We start from the raw sequence: 15,114 nt of genomic DNA on the forward strand, positions 1-15,114 counted from the left end.
CTTCTTACAAGAACAAGGCGTAAGGTGTGGCTCAAGATGTTTGCTGAATTTTATGTGCATGTACATTTGCAGCTGCCACCTCCAACTATTAGGGAAGGTCATGACCTAAAGTGTTCAGCAGAGGTGGGAAGTAACAAAGTTCAAATACTTTGTACTAATTAAGCAGAATGTTTTAGATATCTTTAGGCTCCTTTACTTGAGTATTTATTTTTCTGACAACTTTTTACTTTTACTCCCTACATTTTAAAACAAATATCTGTACTTTGTGGCCTTTACATTTTCAAAACAGGCTCGTTACGTTTTGTTTCAGCGGGATCATTTATAGCGCTTTTTTTCGGTGGTTAAGGTGGGCCGGGAGGAGTGCAGGTGTCTGTAGGTTGTTTGCGTACTCCAGCATCTAGCTAGCGCTACAGAAGAGGAGGCAGCATGAAGAGTGTGGCAGGTCGTTTCAAATTCAGCGTTTCTATCAGCTCAACAAACATCAGCAAACACACAAACTATTTGTGTGCAGTTTGTCGCACAGTGTGTTGCTAGCTAAAGGTCCAGCTGCTCTAAGAAGGAGAGCTAACTTCACTCAGAGATGGAGAAACATTTAGAAAGACAGGAGAGGAAGAGGAGAGGTTAGGTTTAAAGGTAAGGACTGCTCAGTGACCTTTGATAATCTGCAGATTGAAATTTTACTTGGAATGTCATAATTTTAATCACATATTGGATTTCTGTATGGTGTGTTTTGATAAAATTATGTGTTTTAGTTTTGTGAAATGTCCTGCAAATCAAACTAAGCTATAATAACTTTGTGCTATTGAAATGTCTCATGAAAAGTCTGGGCAGTTTTGTGCAGGTTAGCGTGCAGTACTGTGGTGAATTCACAGTAAATCACTGTACTGGACTACTGCACAGTGGCTGTGGTGCTTATGGTCAGATTTAAGTTACATCGGGTGTAGCAGAGATGAATTTGCATTTAAGCCGATGATGCTTAGATTCATTAACTGAATTGCAACTTTATATCAGCTGTATACTGAGTAACATAAAGTATAAACAGTGTAGTGTCAGTGTAGTGGATGGACATCAGCTAAGATAGCTTGTCAAAATGCTGACATCTTGTTGAATTTAGTTGTGTAAATCCACAAAGAGCAGCAGGTTAGCTGACCACATGTACACTAAGAAAGCCTACTGGAGGTCACATTAGAAATTACTGTGAGTTGTGATTGTTTTCCCTATGCTGAGCGACTACAGATCTTAGAGTTATCCCACCTGACCCTTAGCTTGACATCAGTCTATGATATATGACCTTCCTGCTAACATTTGATCTGCGTAACCCGGTGTTAATCACACATAGATGCCACTTACACACTAAGACCATACAGGAAATGGCTGTGGATGATTACTGATTTTCAGCTGAGAAACAAACTAACACATATAAAGCATGTAATTAGCTCAGTGCTGCATAATCTAACAGTTTTCCAGGGGGAGAAATTGACTGACATGCAAGAGTCATGGTTTGGGACAAAAGAAAACATGCAATTGCTGTGTCATTAATGTGATAAAGCTTCAAGGTAGACCTACTTGTTTTCCTTTTCTTTGCTTAGTTATTACATTTTTTAATGGCCTTCCACTCGCTGAACGGTGCATAATAAGGTCTAATTTGTTGCCTGCTCATTCAAAACAAAAAGGTAAACAATGTTGAACAGTCACAGCCTGTTGTCTGAGGGAAATGTGAGCTATTATTCAGCATCGTGATTCGGTAACACAAATCATTAGTTTGGTGTCAGCTATGCTCAGGGACCTTGATCTTCTTCAGAATGAGTTTTCAGGTCACTGAAAACTCATTCTGATGTTACCGTTATAGGGTCTTCTCTTCTTCCTATTAAATAAATAGTTTATGCGCAGAGTTTGACTTTTGGAAATCTCTTGATATTTGCTTTGAATAAACCAACAGTATTCAAGGAAGGTGAAAAATCATATTTTAAGATAATTGGAGGTACAACCTTCCTCCTCTTAACCCTCTCAGGCTCAAATTAAACTTTTTGTTGCTAATGCACAACCAAGTCCTGCAGTGGTACTTCTGAGTAAAAAAACCTCATAAAACATGTATGTGGGGAAATCAGGTTGTTAGTTTTTAACTGTTGCAAATCGGCAGCGCCTGCCTTGAGAGGGTTAACTTCCTTCTTAAGTGGATTCAATGACATTTTGACTTTGTTGGTATATATTCAGGCTGAAATCATTATTTTAAAGCCTCTAGTTATATTATCTCTGACAGATTAATGAGAGCCGTGCCCTGTCATACTTTGTCTTCAGTAAACTTCACCTCAGGGTTATTAATTGTGCGGATTTTATCTGCAATATCTGACTGACCATTAAGAGTGTGGTGAGCTCTGGGTTCACGACTGCTTAAAAGTATTACTTTTTGTTCCCAGAGATAGCAATCTAGTTAACTCAAGCACCTTTGAAACTGCAGCACGTGACATCACTTGATGAAACATGAACCCTCCTTCACACCAAGTTTCTTCATACTGGAGCATTTCCAGAATGCATGAACTGCTCTTTTTCAGAATGTAAATCATTCTAATGAAACGCTATCGAGCCTGAAAGATGCTTGAAATGATTTTTGAAATTGCAGTGTATTAATGGATATGACCAGTAATGTTGCTGAAACGGGGACACTTCACAGGACGGTCATTAAAGTGAAGGTGGGCAGTTAAAAGTATCTTGATTGTGACTCACTCAATCTTGGTCATGTGTGATATGTAATTACAGGTGCAGTCTAGATAATATCACTTTCATGTGCAAAAAAAAGTAATTTACTTTAGGGGAGCAGGTTTAAAAATGCAAGAAAATGATAAGCCGGCAAATGAGAAAATCGTGGAGTGCATTAGTACTGCGGAGGATACAAATGCTGAGAGCAGGCTGACGTGTCAACAAATAAAAGCAGAAACTTGGGGACACAATCACAGAATAAACAACCTAACTGCTGTAGAGGACATGTCACACCAGCTGCAAAAACAGCAGTGAAGTCAAATCAGCGTGTTGCTGCAGACAGTAAACAGCAGCCAGCCAATCCCAATGGTCATAATGATCCTTAATGTGTCACTGACTCATATACGTTGCATTTTAAAAGTACTGTTATTAGGATGGGACTGCACAGATGTGCTTTCTTAGCGCACAAGGTTTTTATGGCTACAACCCCCCGTTTTTTCCTGCATTTTGTCAGTGTTCCTGACAAAGGTCAAGAGTCTAAACAGCTAAGAGTAATAGATATTACATCTGGGGCCCTGCTGTCAAAACCAAACAAAAAGATTAAAAAAACATTGCCATCTACGTTCCCCATCATCAGCAATAATGGGTAAGCGTCATCGTGTTTAATGGGTCTTCTAGTAAAACAACCTTCCTGATATTGATGCTCATGAATTTCACTGTTTGAACAATTACTGTCACATTATTGCAGAGCAGTGGAGAAGGTTCAGAAGGTGATAGGAACTGTATAGGGTCATGCAAGCAAACCTTTAGTGGAAATTACAGCAGATGAAGATGAGTATCTGGGCTCGTGGAATCCACACAGCATTTCATTCACTTTACACAGCATAGTAAACTGTAGTGAACCACAGCTCAGTGTTGTCAAGAGCTTGCAGAACTTCAGATCCGCTCAGAAGCCATTCATCCTGCCCCTTTCCTAGTTGTTTCCATACCGACATCAAATACACAACATTCAACTTTTAAGACCATTAGGCTTCTTTATTGCAGTTCTGCTGTCCGACTCTTTCTTTAACATAGTATGCAAAATCACAACGATAATGTGCAGAGGTTTCATAAGATTGTATCTTAATTATCAGCGATACTCTTACATGAACCTCCAACTGTTTGCGTTTTATTCTTATCTACAGATTTATTTTTCTTTGCACTCTGTGTTAAGTTTTTCTCTCCTTCTTGTTGCTTTCATCTTTTCTCTTCCTTGCACTGAACCTTTGACACTGTTGCAACATCCTAATTGCCACCGAGGTTCAAAACAGTTTTATTTCTTACCACTGACACGATGATTACTCTGCCAGAGACTGAGATTTAAGACGCTGCCAACTGCTTTGCCGGTCTTTGCTCTGATACAGCAACAGTCCTTTGCTTTACTTTCTTCTCTCTGTTGTGAAGATGTAAAGCTTTGCCAGGGTTGACACTGCCCTTCCTTGGCAACTGACAGCCCGATTGCATATTGCACTCACTGTAATAAGGAAACGCAGGTTAGCAGTCTTCTGTGTGAGCTTTCTTCCCTTCTCTTTTTGCTTTTCTCTTCTCTTTGTAGTCATAAAAACAGCCTGAAAATCAGCCTTTAACTGAGCTCAACACAGTGCAAAACCTCAGAAACTCTGGTATATGGAGATAAACTGATGGCGTGAGTAGATTTTGCTGAAACCTGTGCGCTCTGCTCGCTCATTGGAAATCTATGGGCAGGTGCCACTTAGTCCTATCAGAACTCCTGTTCTCTGTGTTTTCACTCCAGCTGCACAATATTGATTCCTCTCAACACTAAGCCTCTGACTAAACCACTGAAATCTTGCTCCTTTGTTCCTCCCTCCTCCCCTCTGCTGACTCACTCAAAATGCACCTTCTCTGTCCGTCTCTTGCTTCTACCTGTGATCACAGTGTGATCTGAAAAGAAAAAGAAATCATGGCATCTGCATGTCATGTTGAAGTGTCTTTAAGTTTTAAGAAAACTTGCTGATGTAACAATATCGTCACACCGGTGTTGCGTTTAAATACTCGTCAGAAAAATCTTCACAAAGTATTAGTGCAGCCAGCTTCCTATTTCCACCGTTCCACCGTTCCATCTCGGGAATGACTGACTGCTTGTTAATATTGTAGGTGGATGAGATTCATGAGACACAAAATGCTGTTTCGTATAAAGAAAAGGGAAAGTCATCAATGTGCAATAGTGATGACAAAATAAAATAAAATTGACAAAACTCAATGAAAAGTATGGATAAAAACATCCAGCAGAGATGTTTGAAGCAGTGTCAACATAGCCTGGCTCCTTTTTGTTAGCTGGCTCAAAAAAACCTGAAACCTAAAGCCTCAGTCAGCGATAATGCATACTACAGCACTTATCAGCTTTCCTTTTTAAGCAGCCTTTTCTTCTTTTCCTCTTCAGAGTCAAAAGCGAGCTTTTGAAGCTCTGTTTAACTGTTCTTCTGCTCACAATGGGCTGATCAAGTGCACCCGGCTCGGGTTAAGAGGAACACATTAACACGCTAACAGTTCCTTGTAGAATTTTTCAGCTGGTAGACATCCTTATGGATGTTGCTGTAAATAATGCTACAAGGCTTAGAAAACACGCATGAGTCTCTCTCTCTCACACACACACAAACACACACACACACACATCTTTAATCCGGCGGAAGAGAAAATCTATATGTGCACCACAGTTTCAAGGTCTGTACCCAAGATTAGTGTCACTTATCTGAAATATGATCACAATCTCCACCATCTACTCCTGAGTAATGGAGTTCAATAATGGGCTACAAAGGCATTTTCGCAGCACATTATCATGCCACTGTGAAATTGACCCGCACACGGATATGTAAATGGGATCAACGATATTCGGAATTTGGCTGCATTACAGCACAATAACAGTAATGTACAGAACTCGCTCCCGGTGGGGTTATATCTACCACAACACAGTTGACTCTGTGGAAGAACATGTATTTTAAGGCAGTTTAAGGTGACTTTTTGTTTTAAATGTTTCTTATTTTTTTGAAAACAGCTGTCTTATTCCGTAGCGCATTTCAGACGAGGTGCTAAGATTTTACTTATTTATTTTATTTTACTTTGATGCCAAACTACAAATGAAAAGAGGGCTTTTTAAAAATTACACCACATATTTATTCTTAAAAATCAAAGTCAAAATCAAAGTCAAACATATGGTGAGGGGGCCAGAACCAACCCATCAAAGGGTTCAGTGTGGCCTGCTTGTAGGCTTTGGGAAATGTTGAATAATCACAGAAGGAGGAGACGAATCTTAGACTCTTAACTACAGTATTATAACTTCAGTCTTCTTGCTGACAAAGACAGACCTCGATAAGATAAACCGCAGCCTGCCAAATACTACAGAAAACACCCGTTTTTCTTTTTCATCATATCAACTTGAAAATATGATTTGTTTAAATGTATTTATTTTATTTAATTATTTTGCAATAGTTGGTCCAACTCATGTAAGATCAAACTGGCCCACTATCTAAAATAAGTGAAGTATAGTCAAGTCTGTTATTGAAGTAATGACAATAACAGAAAACACAAGAGCATTTCAGAAGAAAAACAATTACACATTTTTTGTTTCAGGTCACCAAAGGTCACTAAACCCCAGATAGACCCGTCTCTATCTAAGAAAACTAACTGAGACTTTTTAGATTTGTCCTTGCAGGCTACCGTCCTTGACAATTTATGCTTTATTCCTACCAACACGCTTTAGTTCCTCCAATCTCTTACTATAATTTTACAACCTTCAACCATGGCAAACTATTCATTTTCTCTGTTGGCTACTTGTTTCTAACCCCCTGAGTGATTTATGAAATTAAATTTCTCCTTTCCTGTTCTCTTTCTCTCATTTAAGACCGTAAGGTGGCCATGACGAGCGAGGAGGAGGAGGGCCCCGGCGTTGCAAAATCGACAACAGCAACACCATCTGCACCGACCAGCTCCAGAGTGACGACCGCCATAGCCCGGGCCGACAGCGATGACGCTGTCGCCACCTCGTCTCCCCGCAGGCCCTCCCCACACCGCCGCCCATATCCCAAGAAAAAGGAGGAGAAGGAGGAGACCATAGAAGAGGCAGGAATTATTCAAGAGGAGAGGATCGAGAAGGAAGAAGAGGAGGAAGTGGTTGAGCGTAACGGGGATAAAGAAGATGAGGATGACGAGGATGACGACGATGATGATGGCAGCAGTGACACCAGTGTGTTAGTGGTGCCCTACCCTGAGCTGGTACCTGTGGTCTTCTTCTGCCTCAAGCAGACAACCTTTCCCCGCAGCTGGTGCATCCGCATGGTCTCCAGCCCATATCCTTTTACTTACCTGCTGTGAATCATGATACTGTGGATTATTCCCACTGTGTGTTGCCTTTTCATAACTTAATCCATCATCAGTTATCCTTCCATCTCTCAGAGTTTAAACGCAGGCTTTTGGCTATTTCAACCCATCTGATTAGTTCAAAACATCCCCTGTTCCAAGCTGAATTTCTGCCTCCCGTGTGAGGCGAGAGCTGAGAGCAAAGTTCGATGCTTTTTGATGCATTTGTAGAAGGATTCAGATGGAAAATAGTTCAGTAACATTTTCTGTTTTCTCTATTTCACCATGGTTCATTGCCAGAAGAAAATGCCCTGAAAATACAGGAAATATCAACTCAAAAAAGTCACGAGGAATAAAGACAATAAATATGTCTTTACCTTTATTCAGCAGCAACAGGCCACCTGCTCCATGCTTGCATTGGTCTAATTTATGACTAGGGATGGGTATCGTTTAGGTTTTATCCGATACCAGTACCAAACCGGTACTTTTGAAACGGTGCCGGTGCTTAAAGAATGAAGAACACAAACTTTGTCCAAAAACCTCTCATGTTTAGCTGTTTTCCACTTTTTCTTTGGTCATTTTAGCCTTTTTGGCCAGGGTGAAGGGAGTATCTGCCATCAAACAAGAAGACAGCCGCATGTAACTACGACGTGTTTGCTAGTTCACCTTACATGCATTATTGTAATAACGTGGTTAGCCTACTCAGTGTAAATTACACACGAACAACATTAAGCTACTCACCCAGAAAAGAACGGCTGCTGCTGCCATCATCGTCCGTCATCATTTCTGCTACACTGGCAGGGCTAGGGGCCAGGACTCTCCTCTTCGGGTTTTTGGGGGATGTTGCTAACTCCGGGTCCGATAACAGGCAACCCACCCGCAGTAGATGTGCACGGTGTGAGGTCTCGCAGCAAGCTATCAAATACGGTGCATTTCTCGGCTTTTAAAAAAGCGCTATGCGCCGCCAGGTGTTTCATCAGATTCGAGGTGTTACCTCCTTTGCACACCATCAGCTTAAAGCACTTGTTGCAGGCTGCTGAGTTTGCATCTTTTGCTGTGAAGTACAGAGTTTGACCGCTTCGCTTTGGGCGTTTTTAATCTGTAGCTCTGCTCTCAAAGAACGTTCGTACCTGGGCCCGCCTACTACGCTTGCAAAGGTAAAATGATTGGCTAAAATCCAAAGTGTATGACATCTCAGGAAAAAAAAGCACCGAAATAAAGCACCGAAATGTGCGCTGCTTTTCAGTCTGGTTACTACCGTTTATGTCAGAACTGGTGCCATAATGGCACCGGATACCGGTACCCATCCCTATTTATGACATACTTTAAATCTTGGATCCAGGTCAGGCATCTTTGTATTTTGTATATGGTTGGAGTATCTCATCACTCTAAAATAATAGCCCTTCTGCTGTATACCAAATGTCAGCTGTGCTACATTACAGCAGAACCAGTGCAATATGCTAGCAGCCCCCGGGTTCATGAGAGGCTGCTTATCGAGTTTATTAGGAGCAACACTAGCAGCCTGATGATGTGTGACATTCAAACAAACTTCCCAGAGTTTAGATATCTTTAGAAACACCTCTGAGTCTAAGATGTGATAATGCAGGGAAACTAGGATATGACTGACTGGGTGGAAGTTAGTGAAGTGAAGACAGGAGGGGAAAACATGGGGAAATGGCAGAGATGGAATAACAAATGAAATGCGGGAGGCAGTGAGAAAGAGACAAAATGAAAGGAAATGCAGACTGATGGAAAAAACATAAAGGCTGATGGTAAAAAGAAGTATGATGAAGAAGCAGAGAATATGGTAGCTGGAATTTGGGTGTGTGTCTGTGCACTATTATTTATAGCTTCATTTCTATATTGTTTTTATCAGTGGAAAGAAGAAGGGGGGGGTAATCCTCCAGATCAACGGCAAAGAGTAAAACTGAAAGAGATGTCCTCACTTCCCATTAAGAAGACACCACATTAGTTTCTTGCTGGTTCTGAGATTAAAACTAAACATAGCAGGGTAGTTGCTTAATAGGCAACCATTCACTCTGGTCTAAAAGAAACATCGTCCAAACAAAATGTCTTGAAAGAGAAGTCAGAGAGGAAAAAAAAGACTTCTTGCACGTCTTTGGTCTTTTCTTGCTCCGGCTTTCAGTGTCTCCATCTTACAGCTTTTCCAGTCTTATCTTCTGTGTTACTTTCACAAGTGAACTGATGATAATTTTCTCCACTAGACTAAGCTGTCACTTCATACATTGACAGATGGCCAGTACTAGAAGAAAAAAGTGATTACGCATAAAATATATATGAGAAACTGTAGAATCAGATCTCAGCACAAGGCTGTTTTCTAGACTCCTCTGACAAACACAATAACAACAAACCAACGAACGGCCCTGTGAAAAACACGTTTTTTAATACTTCTTAGCTTTTGACTGTCGTCCATGACTTTACTAAGGTTTACACATTCAGACAGAAGTTCTGACAACTATAGTTTTCACGCTGCATTAATGACTATATTCCAATGAGGCTAACAGTAAAACTCAAAGATCGGTGACATCTTCAGGAAACACAGTGTTTAATAAACAATTTAAAAAACTTTACTATGAGTCCTTTTACACAGGAATGCACAGCTTCTAATTCTTTTGCTAAAGCTGTAGTTAAGGAATGCTGATTAAACGTGTGTTGTAATGTATTTTGAATGAAGTCTTAAACATCATTGAGCTTCAGCTACTTCAGAAAATTAATTAGGATAAAATGAACTGTCAGATCTTTAGCATTTAAATTATATGCTGCAAAATAAAAGAGATAATATTATTATTTAACAAAACAGGACAAAACCATTCACTAGTTCTTTGATTTGATTTTTAACCTGATGTTTGGTGTGCACGTGTCGTGTTGCTCCCCTGCAATGAACATGGTGCATGAAAACTCATAAAATCATAAACAAATCACCTCTCGTCCCAGTGGGCAGTCTTTTTCCTTCAAGCTCGGGTCCTCTACCAGAGGCCTGGGAGCTTGAGGGTCCTGCGCAGTAGCTTAACTAGGACTTTTCCCAGGACTGCGCTCTTCTGGACAGAGATCTCAGATGTTGTTCCTGGGATCTGCTGTAGCCACTCGCCTAGCTTGGGAGTCACTGCACCGTGCTCTGATTACCACTAGGACCACCGTCACCTTCACCCTCAACATCTTCTCGAGCTCTTCTCTGAGCCCTTGGTATTTCTCCAGCTTCTCGTGTTCCTTCTTTCTGCTGTTGTTGTCATTCGGTATCGCTACATCGATCACTACGGCCGTCTTCTTCTGTTTGTCCACTACCGCTGTGTCTGGTTGGTTAGCCACCACCATTTTGTCTGTCTGTATCTGGAAGTCCCACAGGATCTTAGCTCGGTCATTCGTCTCCCATTTTGACCTCAGGACTTCCAGGCCATATTCTGCACAGATGTTTCTGTACACTATGCTGGCCACCTGGTTCCATGTATGCCCTGGCTGCTAGCACCTTACACCCTTCTGTTATGTGCTGGATTGTCCCAGGGTCATCTTCACACAGCCTGCACCTGGGGTCTTGCCTGGTATAATAGACCCCAGACTCTATGGATCTTGTACTTAGAGCTTGTTCCTGTGCTGCCATCAGAGTCAGTTCCTCTCGCAGTCAGTGATCCTTCCATCGCACTTGGGACTTGGTACCCAATCTCAGGTGGGGGTGATGATATCTCCCCCCTGACCTGTCATCTTGGCTCCCCCTTGCCGTAGCACTTATGTTGTACCTCGTCAACCTCTAGCCGTGAGAGCAGTTCCTTCTTCTGAACGTTGGGACACTAAGCTGGTAGTTGTTTTGCGACCAATCAGAATGCTGGGTATCGAAGATCCCATAGGTCCCTTGTCCTATTCATGTAACCTCTTCTGCTGGGGTTACTTGTGTAGTAGCATTCCGACAGCGCCCTGTTTTCGTCTCTTGCTGACCGATGCTGTCTTGTTCCAGTAGCCCACTTCTCATCAGGGTGTCCTGGTTCCTCAACACCTGATGCGGATCTTGTTAATCCGGGCGATGAATTAACATTCTTGTTAATCGTTTTCAAAATTCCAGTTATTTCTTTTTTGTTTTGTTTATTAATTACTTTAGTTTTCCATAACTGCAGTGGCATGTTGTTAATTTAAATTTAATTAAAACACAAATTAACATTTAAGCACAAAAAGCTGTTTTCAAATATTACATATTATGACTTACTAGATGTCTTACATTTAGATGTGCAGCCTGCTTTTGTTTTATTTTTGAGCTCCTTTCTCTGTTGACTTTCTGAGCACTATCAGTTGAGAAGGGGAGGATGAGTCCGTGTAACTCTGCTGAAATGGGTGAGAACTGAAAAGTCGAGCTTCTGCAGTCGAGCGAACTGCAATGACCTGTGAGGAAAATCTAAGACCTCTGCAACGAAATCAAGAAGAGCAACTTGAAAGAAGAGTTCAAGCTGAATAGCTAGTAGCAGGAAAGAATGGAAGTGTGGTTTGAAAAGAGGTCTGAAGAGAAAGAAATCGGCCCAGAGTCAGGAGGAAAGAAGGAATTTGTGTTATCGGGGCTTAAGGAGTTCTGTGCCGACTGCTGGCTCAGCTCCCTTCCGTTCTAATTCCCTCTCTGTCTCAATCACTCTTCTTCACCCTTTCCCTTCTAGACATTTAGTCATTTGTAGTTTTCATTGTCAAATCATATTGCTGAGGTAGAGGGGGCCTGTCAGTGCAGCATAGTGGGATAGTTAGAAGTCAACATTAAAGAGGAATGCCTCGGGCAATAAGCTGTAATAGACAGATCAAAATTTTGTCGCTCTACACTTATTCCAAATTGCTGTTGGACATGCTTTTTTCCCGCTTACCTCTTGTCTTTCATTTGCACATCACTTTTTTTTGTTTTTTACTGTAGCTAGTAGGCTTTTGTGTTACTCACTGGCTCGTTTTAGTATGACTGCCGGGGTCTTTTTCTCTGTCTGTGGTAATGCAAACCCAAAATATCCATTTGCCCTTGTGAGGAAAGAAAGATAAAAGGATAAAAGAGCCTGACAGCATTTTTTTTAAAGAGCAGTTGTACAGAAAGTGAATATTGCTGAATAAAAATGAAATTAGTGTTATTAGTATTTCAATGAGGACAGACAAAAACAACACAAAACCCCACATCATTAGCTAAATTAGCACCGGTCCAACAAAAAGTGAAATGACAGACAAAACAGCTTTTATGCAAACAGGATTTATTGATTATTGTGCTAAACAATGCATCCATTTTGCATTCTTTGGTTTAAAATTTTGATGCAGTTTTTCTTATTCATGAAGAAAACTGCATTATACATTCATACTGTAAAGAATATAAATATCCAACAACATTTCTGTTGTGTTTTGTATGCCCATGACATTTTAAGTTCACACACGTTTAAACCAGTGATGTAACCGTGCTCTACTCTGGCATAAGATACCTGTCTGTGTCATAATACGCTATGTGGCAGGCAGGTTAGGACCCAATATGCAGGACTCTGGAGACAATAGGTCAACTCAAAAACAGCTTTAGTTCTGGAACTCATGGAGCAAAAACAGAATGAAAAACTCCAAACCCAATAACTGAAACTAAGAACTCAGAGAGTTCGAAAACTAGACATGGCAAAAACAAAGAACAGCACGGAGACATAATGACCTAAGGAGTACTCTGGAAACTAAAGACTAGTGAAAAGACTAACTCAGACTTTACCAAGAAACTAGAACTGATAACTCAGGTCTGAACCTATAAAAATAGAAGTAGAGAAACAGTCAAATCTTCAGATGCATTTACACAGAAGTAAACTTCTGATAGAGGCCCATTTTGCTAAGTCAGCTCATAAAATTAAGATGCTGCACAATGTAGCTACAGCAACCTTCCTTGATAATGGAATAATCAAAGAATATCACTGAAATAAAGCTTTTCAGTGGCCTAAAAACCTTTTTGTTTGGATATTTTTGAACTGAAGTGACTCTTTTTAATGTGGAAACTGCTAGTTTTGCTGCTCTCGCTGCTCTCAGCTTGGCTTCAGTTCTCCTGTTTTACATCAGCTAATAATGGGTATAAACAAACACTGGTTTGTTCTATGCTGAAAGTATGTCAGAACTAATAGACAGGTAATCCTGATTTCTTTAAAGACAATACATGTCAATGACTTAATATACATAAAGTCACACAAATTTCACTTAGAGAAAGACAGTGTAGAATTTTCGACTTGGATGTGGGTTATCTGCACTATTACCAAACCTTTGAGCACTGAAGGGGATTATTTGATTCATTAATAAAACATTGAAATCTGCTCACTGGATGATCTGACTGAAGGAAGAGCAGTAATAATGAAACTGTTGTAAGAGGAAAAAAGACCCAACTGACTCTTTTAGACACATTTTTATGCAGTTATTCACTTGGTTACAACAAAGTCATGCTTTGACTGATTTTTAAAGATATTACTACCCAAAGCTATTCAGCCCTGCTGTATTATGCTGGAAGTGGTGGTTGGAATGAAAACTCATTTTTACAGAACCAAAGAACGAGGACAAAATACTTCAGCTGGAACTTTTCTTGTTCCACACTGTATAACATATTCAAAAGTGAGGTGCTGCCAGCAGTCTTACTATCCTGTGAAATTGCTATTTGTTGCTAAATTGTACATTTTCCATGCCGAATAGACTGCAGAGTTTCATAAGAAATGAAACATGTCACGCTCCGTGGTTTCGCTTTCCTACTTTTTACAACAAAGCTGTATCCATCGGGGAGCACTGCCATTGTATCCACATCTGTGTGATTTCACTGATGCTGGGCTCAAAGTGGGAATACAGCTGAGTGGAGAGCAGTGAATGTTTGTGTTAACCAGCTCTCAGGCAGAGAACTATCAGGTTTATTCACACAGAGAGGGAATAATCAGAGCAGCATCAGAAGAGCAAATGACTGAGATAATTTCAAAGAGTTGGACAATGTTACCTACATGTAAGTTCATGTTGCCGAACTGGAAAAGAGGAAGGACATGAGGGCATTTGAGAAAGGCAGAGAGAAGCGCAAAGCAGGCTGCATGAAGAGAAACAGAGCGTGCGGACTCAATATACATTCTGCTCCAAACCAACTCTGAAAGGAGGGGACGGTCAGATTAATAGTTTCCAATTCGTTTTCAATCTCCTCTGGACCAACACATGTGGCTCTCTTTGCCACTGGCATCACTGCAGATGCGCACACGCTTTTACACAATTCATAGAAGTTACAGATTTATACACACACACACACACACACACACACAACAATACTGAGTATGTGCGAGGAGGGGGAAAAAAGGCCTCTGTTTGACATCTTGCTTACCTGTTTGACTGGTCTGACCTACATACATCGGCTCCTAGTGATTTTCAATGATCATGTGATACGGCATATGTAGCTGCAGTAATAGGCACTAGAATTATAGAAGTTTTAAGTATGGCATGCATACATTAAGATAACTACATTTTAAAATAATTAATAAGCAGGGCTGTATCAGCTTGTGTAGTGGATATTCTCTCACGCCGGCTTCGTCCTGTGCCCTCTGTGTAGACATGAGTTTCAGCTAAATCTAATGCAAATTGACCGTTCTGGGATAGCTGTGAATTATCCTTTGGGTGACTGAATAATTACTGGATTAAATGGTAAATGGCCTGCATTTGTATAGCGCTTTACTAGTCCCTAAGGACCCCAAAGCGCTTTACACTACATTCAGTCATTCACACACACATTCACACACTGGCAATGGCAAGCTACATTGTAGCCACAGCTGCCCTGGGGCGCACTGACAGAGGCGAGGCTGCCGGACACTGGCGCCACCGGGCCCTCTGACCACCACCAGTAGGCAAACATGGGGTTAGTATCTTGCCCAAGGATATTTGGCATGCAGCCAGGAGGCAGCCTGGGATCGAACCACCGACCTTCTGATTAGTGGCTGACCTGCTCTGCCACCTGAGCTACAGCCACCCCAAATGCCCTATAATGCTGAGTGTAAGATGGACACCAGTTAAAAGGACTCTGATGGGATGATGCTCCCGTTCCTTCTATCATTTTTTTAATGCAGC

The 15,114-nt window shown here is 41.0% G+C and overlaps 2 protein-coding genes across 2 annotated transcripts in view; both read left to right on the plus strand.

Annotated features, from left to right (window-relative positions):
• Positions 1-15,114, plus strand: part of LOC309708141 (voltage-dependent T-type calcium channel subunit alpha-1I-like) — a 229,018-nt gene that overhangs the window by 10,187 nt on the left and 203,717 nt on the right. The window lies entirely within an intron of this gene.
• Positions 134-7,227, plus strand: LOC309708147 (uncharacterized protein). The gene is made up of 2 exons (XM_082535929.1): positions 134-633; positions 6,596-7,227. The coding sequence occupies exon 2, from the start codon at positions 6,610-6,612 to the stop codon at positions 7,063-7,065; it is 456 nt and encodes a 151-aa protein (XP_082392055.1). The 5' UTR covers positions 134-633; positions 6,596-6,609; the 3' UTR covers positions 7,066-7,227.

The sequence above is a fragment of the Aulonocara stuartgranti genome, assembly GCF_965226115.1.
Source record: "Aulonocara stuartgranti genome assembly, chromosome: 6".
Lineage (NCBI taxonomy): Eukaryota > Metazoa > Chordata > Actinopteri > Cichliformes > Cichlidae > Aulonocara > Aulonocara stuartgranti.

Bases quoted from the DNA above. Each gene is read 5' to 3' on its own strand.
- LOC309708147 (XM_082535929.1), top strand. From the start codon at position 6,610: ATGACGAGCGAGGAGGAGGAGGGCCCCGGCGTTGCAAAATCGACAACA.